Source organism: Pollachius pollachius (genome assembly GCF_949987615.1).
Source record: "Pollachius pollachius genome assembly, chromosome: 7".
Taxonomy (NCBI): domain Eukaryota; kingdom Metazoa; phylum Chordata; class Actinopteri; order Gadiformes; family Gadidae; genus Pollachius; species Pollachius pollachius.
The window spans coordinates 14,563,171-14,581,412 of record NC_136940.1 but is presented as its reverse complement, the minus strand read 5'-3'; the positions used below and the strand labels follow the sequence as shown (position 1 = coordinate 14,581,412).

General features: G+C 46.1%; 1 protein-coding gene across 5 annotated transcripts in view; it reads left to right on the top strand.

Annotated features, from left to right (window-relative positions):
- Window positions 1–17,923, top strand: part of lepr (leptin receptor) — a 100,328-nt gene extending 82,405 nt beyond the window's left edge. For 4 of the 5 annotated variants that reach the window (XM_079740319.1, XM_079740318.1, XM_079740320.1 and 1 more), the window contains 11 exons: window positions 4,101–4,200; window positions 5,390–5,616; window positions 6,169–6,323; window positions 6,686–6,839; window positions 7,365–7,447; window positions 7,616–7,829; window positions 14,096–14,299; window positions 15,267–15,350; window positions 15,723–15,843; window positions 16,401–16,476; window positions 16,842–17,923. In XM_079740319.1, coding sequence (XP_079596445.1) covers window positions 4,101–4,200; window positions 5,390–5,616; window positions 6,169–6,323; window positions 6,686–6,839; window positions 7,365–7,447; window positions 7,616–7,829; window positions 14,096–14,299; window positions 15,267–15,350; window positions 15,723–15,843; window positions 16,401–16,476; window positions 16,842–17,708 — 2,285 coding nt within the window. In that variant the 3' untranslated portion in view covers window positions 17,709–17,923. The remainder of the gene's footprint in view (window positions 1–4,100; window positions 4,201–5,389; window positions 5,617–6,168; window positions 6,324–6,685; window positions 6,840–7,364; window positions 7,448–7,615; window positions 7,830–14,095; window positions 14,300–15,266; window positions 15,351–15,722; window positions 15,844–16,400; window positions 16,477–16,841) is intronic. The other variant, XM_079740321.1, reaches the window with a different exon arrangement.
- Window positions 17,924–18,242: the final 319 nt, after the last annotated feature.

Below are 18,242 nucleotides of genomic sequence, written 5' to 3'. Positions count from 1 at the left end.
ACGATGGGCCACACTCTGGCCATGCGGTCCCTCACCTGCTCTACGTGGTCCAGCGTGGTGCGGTGGGGGGACAGCTGGCTGTCCCATGCCTCCTTGGCGAGGTCCAAGATTCACCGGGGTCTCCTCCCGTACAGCAGCTCGAACGGGGAGAAGCTGGTGGAGGTCTGGGGCACCTCCCGCACGGCGAACAGGACATGGGGCAGCAGCTGGTCCCAGTTCTTCCCATCAGCATCCATGGCCTTCCTCAGCATCTGTTTCAGCGTCTTATTGAATCGCTCCACGAGGCCGTCCGTCTGGGGGTGGTACACTGACGTCCGGAGTTGCTTGACCTGGAGGAGGCTAAGCAGTTCCTTCATCACGCGGGACATAAAACACGAGCCCTGGTCTGTCAGGACCTCCCTGGCTATCCCCACCCGGCTAAACAGAAGTATGAGCTCCTTGGCTACCGCCTTGGCTGTGGCCGCGCGTAGGGGTAGGGCTTCGGGGTACCTGGTGGCGTAGTCCACCAGCACCAGGATGTACCGGTGTCCCTGGCTGGTTTTGGGGAGGGGCCCCACGATGTCGAGGGCTATCCGGTCGAACAGGGTCTCTATGATGGGCATGGGAATAAGGGGGTTTCTGGCCGTGGCTCGAGGGGCTGCCCGCTGACACTCGGGACACGCCTGGCAGTGCCGTTCTACGTCCCTTTTTACCCCTGGCCAGTAGAACCTCGCTAAAACCCGGTCCCTGGTTTTGTCCATGCCCAAATGGGCCCCCAGGAGGTGTGTGTGGGCCATAAAGAGCACCTTGCTGACGTACAGTCGCGGGACCACTAATTGTTCCCTCACCCCCCCCTCTCCTGCCACTACTCTGTATAGCAGCCCCCCCCTGGTGCTGAAGTGTGGGTGCGGTGGGTGACTCACCGAGTCCTGTGCCTGTCCGTCGTGGGCCAAGACGTGGCTCCATGCGTGCTTTAGCGCCTCGTCTCGGACCTGGGCAGTGGCGAATTGGCCGGGTCGGGTCGAGCCTTCCCCCCTTTCCGGTAGGAAGTCCGAGAACTCGGTGAGGGGGGAACTCTCCGGCGCCTCCGGGGGGTCCGTTCGGGAGGGGGCCGGGAGGGTTTCCGGGGTGTCGGCGGGGTCCGGCGGCCCGGCGCCGGTGGGTCCTCCCGCCGCTCGGATCGGGGACCCCGGTGGAGAGGGCCCGTTCCCCGCCGAGTCCTGGTCTTCCTCCGTTCGCCCTCCGGGGGAGGACGGAAGCCTGGTAGCCCCGTAGGCCTGTCGCGCTCCCCTCAGCCCTCTGCGGGGTGGTTCTCTCCGGCTCCGGCGTTCGCGCGCTGGGTCCCATAGCCGGTGGAAAATCGGGCAGTCCCTCCCGATCAGCAGCGGTACCGGGAGGTGGGGTACGATCCCTGCCCGCGTCGTGAACACCCCGTGCGGGGTCCGGATGACAACGTGGCAGGTCTCGTACGTCCGGGTGTCCCCGTGCACGCAGGCCACCTCTATGGGAACCCCTTTCCTTCCCGCCCACCAAGTCGGGGCGGAGGAGAGTGACCACACTGCCGGTGTCCACGAGGGCCTGCGTGTCCCGGTTCATCACCCGCGCCGGTATGGTCGGGCTTCCTGACGTCCCCTGCGTCCAGCAGGTCGCCAGCATGCAGGGCCGGTTCGTCCCCGGGTCCACGTAGGCCGACGGCATCGACACGTCTCGTTTCCCCGAGCAGTCGCGAGCGAGGTGGCCGGGTTGGCCGCACCCGTAGCAGCGCCTCCACTCGCTCCTCTCCTGCCTCCAGCTCGGCGGGTCGGGGAGGTGTCCCGTGGCCCCGGCCGCGGGTCCTTGTGGGTCCCGGCGGTTCTCGGCGCGTCGTGGGGTGGTCCCGGTTCGAGCGCTCTGTTGGGACACCTGCCAGTTCTCCAGTCGCCGGACCAGGTCGTCGACTGTGTCGGGGTGATGGCGCGCGTGACGGAGCGCGTGGTCGATGATCACCCGATCGATGGGGCTGGGCCCTTCCCCCACCGTCAGCCACCGCTTCACCGGCCGAGTGAGCTGGGCGATCTGCGTTCGGACGGCGTCCCGGCCGTCGAGCCGCCAGTCGGAGACGCGTTGCGCGCGGGCCGCGAGGTTGTGGCCGTAGTAGGCCAGGATCGCTTGCTTGAGGGCCGGGTACTGCCGGGCGGCCTCCGCCGGTAGGTCCTGGCTCGCCTGCTGGGCGGGCCCGGTGAGGAACGGGGCCAAGATATGGGCCCACTGCTCCGCTGGCCAGCTTTCCCTCTGGGTGGTCCGCTCGAACATCTCGAGGTATGCCTCCACGTCGTCGTCGGGACCCAGCCTGGAGAGCCGGATGGTCGGGGCGGCGGTCGCAGCGGCGGTCGCGGCGGCGGTCGTGGCGGCGGTCGCGGCGGTTTGCTGGGTGAGCCGTAGAACGGCCTCGCGGAGCAGGGCCAGACTCTCCGCAGTCTCCCGCTGCTACTGCTGGGCTGACGTCGTCGCACTCTCCTCCGGGTTCTGCATGTCGGCTGAGGGGGGTTGTAGAGGGGTTCGTCAGAGTGCCTGCGTTCTCCACCATATGTGGCAGCCCGTTTCCCCAAGTGTCAGGTGCCCGGTAAGAATAGTGCGGAAAGCAAGGGTGAAAGCCGTTGTCGGCGTTTATTCAAAGCAGTTCAACAAAACAAGAACGGTAATAGCGAGCTAGGGTCTCCGCGAGCCTCGTAGTCTCTGGGGCCTCCGTGGGCGCCTCCGTGTCATTCTTATCCCTGCTCTTTCCGAGTCAGTCCGCCGCTCCCTTTTTAGAGGTCTGCCCCCACGTGTCCTCCCTCCGGCCAGGTGTCCCTCATCCGGCTGATGGGGGTGAGGGGTGTGTTGCTCTCTGCCGCCGGCTGGTGGATGGCGGTGGTACACGCCCTCCACCACAAGCCCCCGGACCCTCCCGGTGGGGGCCGGGATGCCACAGTAACTTCTAGTAAACTATGTTGCATGTTTAGATCATCTCTAACATATAGCAACAGTAACACCAGTCCACTTGTAATAGAAAACGAGTAATCTCCCCATTCTCCTCACCTGTTTGCTCTAGTACCAGCCAACTGTAACATTTTTGTTATGTGAAGTCATTAGTGATACCATTTTTTGTAAATAACAATCCTACTCGAATAGATGTTGCTTCAACAATACCAGTTACGAGAAATCTCACCTGTTCACTGTTGTCCCAGCCATCTATTTACTGTATAACAATCATTGTTATGTAGAACTAATCAGTGATTTACATTTTTTTTCAATAAAAGTATGACTGGAAAACAGTTGCTTCCTGAATCTGTATTTTCCTATGCAATCATGTTGTACTCTGTTATGTCAAGGTCACTTTACACAGTAGTTATTTTGTCTTATTGTATTTATTAGGTACTAAGACGAATGAGCCAAGTGCCAGAATCAATAACCTGCATGACACAACATCAAGGCCTAGAGCCAGTGTGTCTAAACACATACAGTCAACAAAATATCTACGATATTTACAAGTATGATTATGGACCTGTGAGGCACACAACAGATGAAGAGGAAGTAATTTTGGCTGTAAGCTCCTACTAAACAAAACCAAAGCAATATTATACTATTAATATTATTATGTGATTTGAATCAATTAGGCCTCGAGCTATGGGGCCTTACCGTGCACCCCAACCAACCAACGAGGCCAACCATTTTTTTTTTATAATATATATATATATAATTTATATATATAATATGTAAATAGTATATGTCTTTCTGTCCATCTACTTCTCTACTCAAACTCTGTTTTGCAATCTGATCCATTCCACCCGACCCAAGCGTGTCCAGGAACGCAGCAAAAGGTGATTGATGACTCTCTCCCATTGACTCCCAGAAAAAGTACATGCTTACGTCACCTCGTACCGGAAGTAAAAGAAAGCCGTGGAGAGAATCCCAACGAGCCGTTTCTAGGCAGCTCGGTAACAGTGATTTGCTGTAGTCATTTACTCCCCCTTGTGGGAATTTTGTGGTATTGTAACTTTGCCAACCATTTATATCCCCAAAAACATATGTAAAGCGCAATGGGAGAAGGAAAAAACAGAAAAGCATAATAGGACCCCTTTAAAGGTTTTGTTCTACCCTAGGTGCTGCCATCGATATAACTTGTGAAACCAACGGGGACATCGACGCCATGACCTGCAGCTGGGAAAAGGACCACTGGATTACGCTCAATTTCCTCTCAAGGTCATTTCAGTGCAGAACATTTCTTCACACCCACCTAGTTTTACTATCATCAAAAACTATAAAGTACATGCAGGACATTGATAAGGTCGGTGATATGCTCATAAACTCTTGAATGGTGCTGACAGCAATTCACCGTAAATTCCTTGAGAACTCTTGCAGCACTTTTCCCAATTCATCCAAATCTGTATCACAATTAAAGGGGACATACTATACCACCAGGTGTGAGTGGGATTAGCCCTTACGAGCCGTTTCGAAAATCTGCCCCTTATGACCTCACAAGTGGGCGTGTCCACTAGGGCTGAACGATTTGGGTAAATAGTCTAATTGTGATTATTTTGACCAATATTGCGATTGCGATTTAATATGTGATTTTTATAATTGATTAAGTTCCTTAGGTTGTGTGTTATTCACTAAAAAAGAAAGAAAGAATTCTTTAGTATGACCAACACAACATTGGAAGCAACATAAAAACTGCTCTTTCCTTTTGGCCAGGACGATGTATTGAGATTAATTTATATTATAAACTTCTTTAACTATTGAATTGTAAAATAAGAATAAAAATAAATGAATCGTACTGATTTCAAGTCAGTAACGGTAACAAATCACTTTTTTTTCTTTTTTTTTTAATCGCAGCCTTTGCGATTTGTATACCGCGTTCTACTATATCTCGATTTCAAATTCGATTCATCGTTCAGCCCTAGTGTCCACCTAGATGTGTGCTGGATAGATCAGTCTACCAGCCTACCAGCCTACCCAGTGGACTGAAGTAAACGTTGCTCATAAATCCAGCACAGATCTAGGTGGCCACGCCCACTAGTGATGTCAGACGGGGCCAATTTTCAAAACGACTTGTAAGGGCTAATCACACTCACACCTGGTGGTATAATATGTCCCCTTTAAAGTCCATAGTTAAGGTTTGCTGAAGTGCAAGTGATTACCATGAACTCTGTTAAATTGTACACACATTACACTAGTTCACATCTCCTGGAAAGAAAGAACTAGGATTAAGGTATAATGCACCTTAACTTAACAAGATACAGTGAACCTGAAACTTCCATTACTCATCCCTTTGAGTAATGGAACATGAACATATGTCTGAATGTTTTGAAGGATGTATCTATGCCTTTAGAAATGTCTTATTTGTGTTATTTGACTTTGGTTTGTATCACATCCCCTTCTTCAATCACAGGTGGGCGGATGTGCCTTGCGTTGAGATGAAGAGGAGGGAGAGTTCCGGGCAGGTGGTGATGGGGGAGACACGGCGGGTGGCCTGCCAGCCAGAGAGGCAGGGCGAGAGGGTGAAGCGCTGTACCATCCATCCCCTGAGGATGAGCTGCTACAAGCTCTGGCTGGAGGTGGACTCTAAGCTGGGCCCCATCAGGTCAAGGGCCTTCTATGTGTCCCCTACAGACCACGGTGAGCAACACGGCCTGTGTTTGTGTGTGTTTGTGTCAGGTTTAGCAATGAAAGAGGGCTCGGGGCATTTTGCCATGAAGAAATTATAAATGATTCCCTTGAAAAAAGAAAAAAAAAAGTAAATAAATAAACGTTTTTACTCTTACTTTAGTCATTGAATTTGGGCTGTCATGCAACATAGCCCAAAACCAAAATGCCTGAGCTAGAAAGTTAGTATAGTTAGTATAAAGAGGTTACTAAAACAGTTACTATAGTTACTGTTTTAGTAACCCCGTTACTATAATATATATACTATATTACCTGTGTGTGTGTGTGTGTGTGTGTGTGTGTGTGTGTGTGTGTGTGTGTTGTGTTGTGTTTGTGTGAAATAATATGAGATGAAACCAGAAAGAAGCAGAGGCATATTTTATAGTGATCACTAGTGTAAATATCTTGGCAGGTATTTTTGCTGAGGCCACCTTATTGCGTCTAACATAACCGAGTGTCTGGCTGTGAAGGTATTGGTTTCATATCCATCTTGATTGGAGGGAATACATTGTTTGTCGTGCGCAGTGAAATCCCACAAGCCGTCCAACGTTGAGGGGGTGAGTGAGAGCAGCAGGGTGCTCAGGGTGACCTGGGAGCCTCCGTTGCTGCCCGTCGAGGGGGTCCAGTGCCAGCTCCGCTACCACTCGCCCTCCACTGTGAGCGCCCACCCAGAGTGGATGGTAAGCTCCAGGCTTTTTCAGCAACCATGTGTTCATTTATGGTCCCTGTCACAGCCTCTCCTTCATACTGCTCCTTATGGAGGCACAACATGTAGTAGACGCCTAAAACAGATAATGCGCAGACTTATGTTTATTTGGAACCAGAACTATAAATCTGCTTAAAGTTAAATTAACTTCTAATAGAGAAAGAGAGAAATAAGAAAGGAGGAAATTAGTTAAAATGCCTGTTTAATTTAGGGCCCCAAATAAAAAAAAAACGTCTGCATCTCAGATTCTATGGCTGGAGAGGATAAAAGTGCAGTGAAGTGGTATATTTTTATCGACGGTACAATCATTTTGTTCAAATGTGTTGGTGTTTGCAGGTACAGAGCCCAACGGGGGCTTCCTGGGCAGAAGTGTCAGATGCAGACATGTGCAGGGTCTACGTGGTGCAGGTACGCTGCATGTCCACCAGGGGTGTCGGCTACTGGAGTGACTGGACAGAGTCTGTGTACTCCGTACCTCTGAACAGCAGAGGTAAGCCACCATTAACCCCACTCTCCTATTTACCTAGTTTGGCTTTTAGTATGCTAACCGAGTGTTGATTCTCACATGTAGTAATTTTGTCAGTTGGGTTAAGCACCTAATCTTCACCTCTGCCTTTTAAAGGTTCCAATATCAAAGAGCTACAAATCCAACATTAACCGAAAATACAATTATCGACCAGACTTGACAACGCAAAAAAAATATGCTCAAAGCGCCGTGCCAGCACATTAAAGTTTAATTGAAAAGGTCTGCACTTATAATCAGGGGTGCACATAACTGGTACGCAAGTACACATCTAGCCAATAATCAGGAATGCGTAACATCACAACGCTTTTGCGCAACTAACTGTGCAAAATCAGCTGATCACAACATCCTGTCAGATGTTACTTGTGGGGTTAAGCGTGGGGTGCGTACCAAACACCATCTCCTGGTACTGACCTGAGAAACCTCCTAAAAAGTAATGTGCAACCCTGCTTATGATTAATAATAATACACCAGCATGTTTTTCTCTCCTAGCCCCTGATAATGGCCCTGATTTCTGGAGAGTTTTTGAGGACGATCCACACAGAAACATAACCAACGTCACTCTTCTATTGAAGGTACACAAACGCTAGGAAGTAGATAGGACACAGAAAAAAGGAAGTCCCTCAAAGAAATTAAGTTATGTTAACCTGAAAATATGATATTTTATTATTGACTGATCATATCTCATATCTCCTATGGTTTTCTTTTGCTGCTTCTCTATCACAATCTTGCCCTCTTTTCAGCATCTTCCAATGGAGGAACAATCCTATTGTGTGGATGGATTTGTCGTTCAGCACCAGACCTCTTGGGGCACCATCATCAGCGAGAAGATAGGCATGGTCTCCTCCCACAGCTTTGAGTGGAATCAGGAGGTCCACACTGTCACGGTGGAGGCCTTCAACAGCCTCGGCAGCTCCAACAACAATATCAAAATGACTTTGGGGAGACAGTTCAAACGTGAGTTAAAGGTCTCATGGCATGAGAATCTCACTTTATGAGTTTTTTTAACATTATAATGAGTTTCCCTATCCTGCCTATCGTCCCCCACTGGCTAAAACTTGCTTTTGTGTAAAACGAGCACTAGCTATCCTGCTCGCAAGTTCAGGCGCGCTGATTTGGAATTTGGCGCCATATGTCGTTATAAGGGGCCAAGTTACCTCCCCTTTTTCTGCCACGCCCGCCCACAGAATTTGGCTCGCCAATGTGACAATGATCTACGACCGTGTGAGCACCACGTGTGTGTGTGTGTGTGATTACACACACTGTAACGCAAGTGTTGTACACTTCATTGTTATTTGGATAACCGTTCTGCTGTTGTGTTATGGCGCATAACACGTCGGTTCTTTGACGTCTCTGGTATTTCCACAACGAGACTGTAGTTGGGGTTGTCTCAGCCATGGTTGAGAATGAATTGGGGGAAAGGAACTTTGGCCTTGACTCCCTGAAGTACATGAACTGTGACATGCTGCCCTTTGCCCGCTGCCATGAGGCACCACCACGGCGAGCGGTTCAGTCAGTCGGTTCAGTACTTGAGATTGATGTGGAAGTGGCAGAACCAGAGACGTTTGTGATTCATAATATCGTCTGGAGGCGCACACAGCTTTCGGCTGTGATAATATGTATTATATGATATAGATATCTATGTATTATATGATATTATTTAGATATAGAGCCCCAGGACACCCGCCGGAGCACCCGGAGTGTTCTAGAATATTTACAGAACACGGCCAAAGGCTGTGTGCGCCTTGCCATTGCGATACATCCACTGTAAACAGAGTGCATGGTACCATGGCCGCAAGCTGCTCAGCGCCACACCCCACCCTCCTCCTTGACCCGCCTCTCTTCTCCTCATTTGCATTAAAGCTACAGACACCAAAACGGCCTGTTTGGGGAAAGCTCAATGTGCGACTGGCTCGTAGTGGATGTAATTCTGCACCACGGCTCAATTTCAGGAACGTCTTCAAATACTGTGTTAGGGGCCCACTAATATCTAGTCACCATGTATTATTACTTAATAATCTCATTATTAGGCTATTGTAAAATAATTTCAACATATCACTCTAATGTACAGTCATTTCTTATCAATACAGTAATAATATGTTCATTGTTTCTGTCTTCAAATGTGTTATGATATGCGCATGCGCCGAAATCTCATGTTGTTAAAAGTAGCCCAATAGGGTGGGAAAACCACCCAATCTGGCAACAATGCCTGAACGTCCTCAAAATTTAGCCCAATAGGGCAGTAAAAAACGCCCAATCTGGCAACACTGCTGAACGTCCTCACCTCCAGCGTCAACGTAAATCAATGAGACCAACTGAAACAAAGCTGATATGAAACTTACACTGTGATTCTGAAGAAAGCATAAATGATATCGAAATTCAGTTTGGATATTATTGAAGATACGAGTGTGTAGATTTGTTACATTTTTTGAACAAAGGTAAACGGTTAAACAATGATTTAGTTACAATGTCTTAAGTGTCAGAGGCTGGCCAGACAGCTTCAATGGGACCAACTCAAAACACAGCCGATATGAAACTAAAACTGTTATTCTGAATAAAGTATAAACGATATCGAAATTTCGTTTTGATATTATTAAAGTGTAGATTTGTCTTCGCTCGCTGTTTTTTTTTTTCATCTTCACGGAAGTGAATGCATCTTGGGTGTCTAGCCCTCTAGGCGGGAAATAGGTTAGATATCTAAAACAATAAATGTTTTTGACTCAAGACATGTCGAGTCATTACAAGTCAAAGAGGCAAAGTCCAAGTCAAGTCTCAAGTCAATAGCAGTCAAGTCTAAGTCGAGTCGCTAGTCATGCGTAGTTTTCTCAAGTCGAGTCTGAAGTCATCAAAATCATAACTCGAGTCTTACTCGAGTCCAAGTCATGTGACTCGAGTCCACATCTCTGGTTATAGGCTTCCTGTGTTGTCCAGGCCATCAGAGCTAATTACCCAGCACAAGATGGGCCGTACCGTGGCTACCAGGAGACAGTAGATGCTCAAGATGAGCTCTGACTATTTTCACTCTAGCAAACGCACCCTACACGTTTTATTTTTGTGAATAGTACATTTTTTCATGAATAAAACTTCAAATTCATGTTGGTTGTTGTGATTTGTTTACTAACCCAAGTGCTTTTATAATAAAGTAGGTCTACTGTATAAGATAAACACTGATATCGACTGGGGAGAAAAGGTTGAGTACAAATACTTGATATGCTGAGCTACTGTTATTAGCAAATGTTTTTATGCTGTACAGTAATATACAAATGATGAGTTTGAAAAAACGAGGGCAGAAGTCTAAACTAGTCAACATATCACGGGGATATGTTCAGACAAAGTTTGCTCATGCTAGCACTCGCGCTAGGACCATGGATCCTTCCCCCTCCAAACGGAAACAGGCGGGCGGTGCAGCGGGCGCAATGCACTGTGGGAGTTTGAGGAATTCTTACTTTTGAGCCAGAGAGACACTTTCTGCCTTTTCTCAGGCTAGGATGAACCGATTTCAATTTTTTTTGCACATTTATAAAAAATAGAATTATTTACTTCATATAACCTTCATATCTCCACTGTTGAAGTATCCCTTTAAATAAGGAATCAACCATCACAGACTCTTTCTTAATGAACATGATAATGTGGGTCCAAAATACATAAATTCTGCATGCCATGGGACCTTTAAATAAGGAATCAACCACCACGGACTGCTTCTTAATGAACATGATAATGTGGGTCCGAAATACATTCATTTCAAATTACGGGACAACGAGGGGTTAGTTTAGCAGTAGTTCACTACAGGCCGTGCATATCCACATTGTTGCAAGGTGATTGATCCCCATTGGGTCTCGGGTGTACCTGTGACACAGCAGTTAATATCCATTAGGAGCGATCCTAATCTAGCTATAACCTAAAGAATAAATGCGCTACGCATAACTGACTTACATCGTCGCCACCGCAGGTCACTTTCCTTCTTGGGTGAGGATAAAAGGCATCCGTGTGGGAGCGTACTTGAGAGATATATTTCTCTAAAGATGAAACAGGCCAGAAAGGATCGCCAGGCTGTTCATACATTTTTCACCTTGGGTTCTCTTTATTCTTCGCCTGTGGGTCATTCTGATTCTCTGAATGTTCATTGAAGGTTGCTGTTGCATTAAATTATGTGGGTTTGAGAAGCAGAATGCGCCCATTTCCCCTGCACCGAAGTGCAGCTGAACGTCAAACCACTTTGTTTACTAGCCCCTCCGGAGTGTTTGGATCCAGTACTTTCTTGATGGCTTTGAGTCATCTTCTTATATTGACACATGATTAACTCTTCTTTCACAGCGTTTTAACCGGTGAAAAGATAGCTGCACGTAGTAAACTCTGGGCCGTTGCCGGGATAAAACCACGGTCTAATACTCAAAATACAAGAGGTCGAGAAGGACTAGGGCCGCGATCTCTGAGGTAATCCCAACATCTGTGACTTCCTAGACCAATCACAGTGCTCTAAAATCAAATTTACGGGCACCCCCTAGTCCCCATTAACATTTATCTTACCTCTCCCATGCCCATATTACATTCTCATACATTCAAGCATTACATACAAAAGGGTTACATATTAAACATTTTAGTTACATATTATGCATTTCAGTTATATGAAGTGAGGTCTTTGATTAAAATCCATTCATCTCCTTGTTTATTAACCTGATCTTAAATCACCATGACTCACCACATGTGTTTAAAAGATGAGCCATGTGAAAGCAATAATCATTTAAACAGTAAAATATGCATTTGTAATACTTGACAATGCCACTTTATTTGTCTGTGGCACATACAGTCATTATCATGAAGCTGGTAGTGTCTGATTTTAACCGCAGTATGGATTTGTTAACTTAACGTCTAACTTGAAGCCTACAGAATATACATTCTAAAGCCACAGATGAGGAACCACGGGGGTGGGGCAGAGTTCTCTGTAAGGGGCCATTTACATGAGGCGTGGGGGGTTCATCGGAATGCAGGCAAAGGGAGGGCCTGGAGATCTCAATAGTGATTAACATTTCGCTCCATTGTAACAATATTTACCTTATATTCTTGTATACCTTATACTTAAAGTTAACCTTACTTATCCTTATTATCTAAGTGAACTGAGAAAAAAGAGTGTTCGCCGGTCAACCCAGGACCCTCTGAGGTGTTATGAATAACAAAAGGGACAGGGCCCGGAGTCTGCTCCCCCCCCCCCATGCTGATGCATTTCTCTCTACCAATATTCAGTTTGGCTGAGAAGCCTCCAATATTTTACACCATACCCTATTTTAATGGTCTGAAACGCAAGTGAGAAGCGGAAACGTAAGGAGCTTTGTGGGACCTCTCGCGCTGTTGCTGTTATACCGGCGGATAAATGACTCTTGCGCCAACGCAAATCTAAAATGACATGGTCTCAAACCCGTAGGTGTGTTTTGGGTGTAACGTGCAAAAAACCAATGAGAGTTCCATCTCCCATCCCCTTTAAGAGAGAGCGCATTTGAAGTTGAAGAGTTGATATTTTGACAGCGCATTTGCAGTCTCCGCTAATGATGAGACAGATGCATGACCACATGAATTTCAAACTTCAAAGGGCTCAGTTTATGGCCAAATAATAGGCCTAATTCACACACGGAACAGCATTTTCTTCTACAACTTCAGAAACACAGAGTCATCAAGTACATTTTGGCAAAGAGAACTTGAACACATATATGATATGTTGTCCTGTGGCCGCAACTGTGGGTCTATTTAATGGTATGCAGCAATACATTAACAAACATTGTTTTAGTTTGTTTAAACACACGCACACACGCGCGCCAAGCATCACCCGCATTCTTTCATTCTTTTAAACACCCACTCGTGGTAAAACAATGTTTTCTCACGCTCAAATACTCATCAATCCTAAAGGTTATGGGCTTGTACATGATGTATGTGTCAAGAAAATATGTATTTGCTGTACGGTGTTTGCAGATGCATTGTTTTAAAAGTGCAACTTCTTAGCGCTGTTTCAGCTGTTCTTTCCCAAATAATTTGGCCAACGTAATAATTTACCCTAAAACAAGATTTTGTTTTGGAAGGCTGGATATAGCCTACTTTGCTCGAGTTTATTATTGCTAATATTATTATTTTAACGATTGGCATAGCCTACTAGAGTGTTCATTCATATAGCCCCTATGGAAAAAAAATTGCTTCCAAAATCCACATCATCATCATAATATTTCAATTAGGCTAATCGTTTACTGGTGTGTAAGCTTATTTTGCAGTTCCAACCTGCCATGGTACATCAAAATAGCAACACAAACTGCGCTATCCGCTAGTGCACTTAGAGAAGGTATTATTCGATCAGTGGCGCTTTTTCGATCAGTAAAATAACACCATGTATCATTTGCCGGAACACGCCTCTGCTTTTGGCGACACGCCACTCAGGGCGCAAGTGTAGTGGCGAGAGTTTGCTGCGGGGCAAAATCTGCTTTACACCGGGTGCAAAGTAGCAACGATACATGCGTCGGTGTAGAAAGTAAATTGCGCTGGGTGCAAGATAGCACCCTGTGTCTTTGAGGAGGCACCAGGACAGACTGAGTGGTTGGTCATTAATGACACCATTGAAGCCAGCATTGAGAGACCGACCGGTAAATCACGGTCCCAAGTGGCTTATTGCTTTTATAAAACGGTTGCTAAAACTGTCACAATAGACTACATAAAACATTTTATTATCATTCTTCGGCTCAGCCAAATAGTTCCCCAAGACTTTGAGATTGGTGAGATATTCATATATTTTTTTATTAATGAGTATTTAACATCGGATCCAATTTTCAAGATGTTTGTGAACAAATAGTTCTGTTTTTTGCGTGTCAAAAAAGTGTATCATATATTTCTTTTTGTATGTATCCGATGGGGAATCTTTTTAAGGGCAATTTTATCTTATTGTTTTTTGATGCTGCATTTTAGCTCTAAAAAGCGTAAATCGCTAAAAATATTATATATTCCGTGCCAGTATCTTTTCTTTTCAGTTAAATAAAAAAGCACCATTAGTGTTATACTTACATGAGAGACACATGTGTGCGTGTATAGAGGATGCCATTATCTCCACCTAGCTGTGTTGCTAGGGATGAATAAAGTGCTTCTTATCGTTCACCCTCAGGTAAAATGTTCATTCATCTGACCAGCATTTAGTGTGGTGTTTATAACACTGTATTGAGCCCATCCTGTAATTTCTCCTCCATCTACTGCAGGCCACTGTGTGGAGACGTTCCAGGTGGAGGTGATCAACAGTAGCTGTGTGTCTCTACTCTGGAGCCTGCTCAGAAACAGCCCTGTGCCCCTAGCTATGGTGGTCCAGTGGTCAGCACTCAGACCCCAGGACAAAGACCACACCAGCACTGGTGGTGGACCCTGGGCCCGGCTCCCGTACACTCAACACTCCCAATACTTAGGGGGTAGGTCCTCATTTGTGTTTTTAGTTTACCTACAGGAAGTCTCATTGAGATTACGGCCATACCAACCTGAAAATGCCCGATCTCGTCAGATCTCGGAAGCTAAGCAGGGTCGGGCCTGGTAAGTACTTGGATGGGAGATCGCCTGGGAATACCAGGTGCTGTAAGTGGTGTCGGGTGGTGGCCAATAGATGGCACTCTTCCTTCTGGCCCCTTCCCTCATCAATCCCGATGCCCCAGTGCAGTGACGGGGACACTGTGCTGTGGAAGGTGCCGTCCTTCGGAGGAGACGTAAAATCGAGGTCCTGACTCACTGAGGTCATAAAAGATCCCAGGGCACTTATCGCAAAGAGTAGGGGTTTCCCCGGTGTCCTGGCCCAACCAGGCTAATTCAATCTGCCCCCCCTAATAATCTTCCTGTACAATTGGCTGACTCATTAATTCCCTCACTCTCCACCTCAAGCTGGTGTGTGGTGAGCGTTCTGGAGTAGATTGGCTGCGGTGCATCACCCAAGTGGGTGCTACACACTGGTGGTGGTGAGTTAGGTCCCCCCCTTCACTGTAAGCGTCGTTGGGTCATTGAAAAGCACTATGTAAATATAATGAATTATTATTAGATTAGAGAACTTTTTTACAAAAGAGCACTGTATATAGCAGTTAAAAGTAAAAATGAATAAAATACATACACAAACAACACGTCTTTAATGCAAATGCATATAAAAAGTATAATTCGTACCCTATACATACACATACAATACATTCAATTCATACATTTTCTTTCAAACAAACTTGATTCAACTACATAGAAATCTTCTACATCAATTTAACCTGCCTGATCAACACTGTCTTTATAGCTGAAGATGACTCTATATATTGTTTGTTGATTATTTGTAATGTCAATCATCACATCATAGTAAGGATATCATTTTTGTGATTATTCACAATTGACTGTCCCGATATCATTTCATAGGTGACTTTTTTGCCACTGAGCAGTACGGCTTCACCTTGTACCCCGTGTTTGCTGATGGAGAAGGAGAGCTTGCATACTCAACAGGTAAACTTTCTTATATTGCTTCAATATTAGCGCTGCATTGTCTGCATAACCTCGGAGGGTGTGACCCCTTTACAACTGATTAAAGTGGTGATTTAAAGCCACCAGGTGTGACTGTGATTAGCCATTGCAAGCCGTTTGAGAAAAACGTCCTTTCCCTGTGCCCTAGTGACATCACTTGTGGGTGTGGCCACCAAGATCTATGCTGGATAGATCAGTCCACCAGCCTACCCAGTGGACAGTGGCAAATGTTGGCACAGGGAAATGCAGATTTTCGGCTGGCAATGGCTAATCACACTCACACCTGGTGGCATGATATCACCCCTCTAATACATGACTAAAGGTATTTGACTTGCTACATGCTACTGCTCCCAGCAGTAGGTGGTGTTTGTTGTTTTCCAGCCGCTAGGGGGGACCCAGCAGCCTACATGTTACTGATGATCATCACCTTCCTGTGCATCGTTCTGTTTGTCACTCTGGTCCTCTCCCAGAACCAGTAAGAATAACATCTTTCTAGTAAATTGTATCTAACCTTTTTTGAACTAGATCACTTGGGATTACAAACCTCCTCTGCAAGAGAGACCTGGCCAAGACAAGCAGCATAGACATTTCAGACACGGTAACAGCATATAACAAAAAATTAGAGGTTAAAAATTAGGTTAATTGTTGAATAACATTCAGATTCTACATCAAAACCAGGGGTCAAAACATTGACATTCCTGATTGATTCCTGCCATTTAAAATTGATCAGGATATCCATGATGAGGGAGCCCAACATTTAAACGCCATTTTCAATGACTACACAAACACTACTCAGCACAGTGAGCTAAGTATTGTTTTGGGAGCGAAATCGGTAGTTTTAATTTGACAGAAAATGTTACAAACAGCAATATAGAAGACGTTTCAAAAGGGCTTCATACAGTTATGCTTTTAAGACATTAAAAAGTCCAAAACATTTCCAGTGTTATACTGGGCTTTAAAGAATTTCCACCCGTTTTAGCTAAGCTGTGGCTTCACGGTACCTGTGTTAACTCCACTGTGTCTGGTTCCCAGGATGAAGAGGTTGGTGTGGAAGGATGTTCCTAACCCATACAACTGTTCCTGGGCCAAAGGGCTGGACTTCCAAAAGGTAGAGGCGAGTCACAGTAGAAAGGACTGTTAAGCTGTGGGTCAGTTTTGGGCACAAAAATGTATTAGATTTGTTTCAAAGAAAAAGACAAAGGAAATTTCTTAATTTTACACAATATATATATATATATATATATATATATATTTTATTTTATTTTTATTTTTTTTCATTGAGCAATTAAAAAAAGCTATTCTATAAATGCTTGTGACAGATAAACAAATAGAAGTGTACACTTTGTGTGCATCAATGCATTTTCTGTCTGTTGAAAAGGGAATAAGGTTGTGAATCCTGTGAAGCATTTATTAAAACGAAATGAAGCCCACCTTAAGCTGTCCCTCAACACCTTGTGTTGTTGTTCTCTCAAGGCGAACACGATGGACCACTTGTTCCAACTCCCGGGCGTTCTCCCAGGCTGGCCTCTACTTCTGCCCACCGAGAGCTTCTGTGAAGCCATAATAGTCGACAAGAAGAACGCCCCTCCGCCTCCGGCCACCGCCCTGGATCGAGTCCCAACCATCTCCCTGGCCGCGGGCTCCAGCCCCAACACCATCTTCTCCATCGCCTCAGCTACCTCCCTGGCTCCAGGCTCAGCCTCTGTACTGAGTGACCCTCCGTCAGCTGACAGCACCGCAACAAGTTCATCCCAGTCCTCTGTCACCTATACCACCGTGCTCCTCACAGAGCCCTCGGTCCGCCTCAGTTACAACAGCAAAAGCGGCGGTGGCAGCGGCAGCTCTAGTGACGAGGGAAACTTCTCGGCCAACAACTCTGACATTTCCGGATCGTTCCGCGGCGGCCTGTGGGAGCTGGAGATCTGCCGTGACGGCGAGACGGGCGATGTGCGGCGCTCCTGCTCCTACAACTCGGTGGAGGAGTTCTCAGTGACATCGGAGCAGGAGGAGGATGAGGGGGTGAAGGAGGACAAGGACCTCTACTACCTAGACCACGAGGGGGAGGAGGAAGAGGAGAAGGAGGTGGAGAAGGGAATGGGGGAAGATGGTGAGGAGAGGGAAGTGATGAAGCTTGTTCTGCTTAAGAGTGGCGTTTGGAGCAGTGGAGACTGTTTTGTTGAATCCAAGTTGTTGCTCAGGCCTTTAGATGAGGACCCAAAGAGGTCTGCAGACTTTGCTCCAGTGTACCTCCCGCAGTTTAAAACTGCACTTTGCACAAGACAACCCAAAAGAGAACCACAGGAGTGCCTGCCCCAATCTGTTAGCTATGGCAGTGCCTAACTTAACTCTGCTATAAGCGCTGTGAGTCTAATTTGTGCTGCTATGTTGCACACATTTCCATATTGTGGCTTGTGAAGTTTATTAGCATTACGCTGCAAATGCAAATTATATCAAGATTTTAAAATTACTACAAATGTAGCTGTTCACTGATAATGCTATTGTTCTGTTTTAAGGAGAGACATGTAGGCCCAGGCATGTAAAGGCATTTATTTATTTATGAATAGGGCCATTTAGACCCAAATTCTACTGTGCTTTTTCCTGGAATAAAGTACTACCTACTTTATTATTCATAGAAGGGTGAAAAACATATGATGGACACAAGGTATATATTTTATTGCTTTAAATATTGATGAAATATTGATTGGTGAAGGCCATGAGCACACTTTGTATTTGAGTGACATAATGGTTTGTTACTGGTTGGACAGGGTGTTGAAACATTGCTGGGATTGGGAGGATTATTCAATAGTCAATTATATCTAAAAAATAAACTAGGCAGTGTGGATGGGCTAGTGAAGAAACTGGTGAACTCAACTG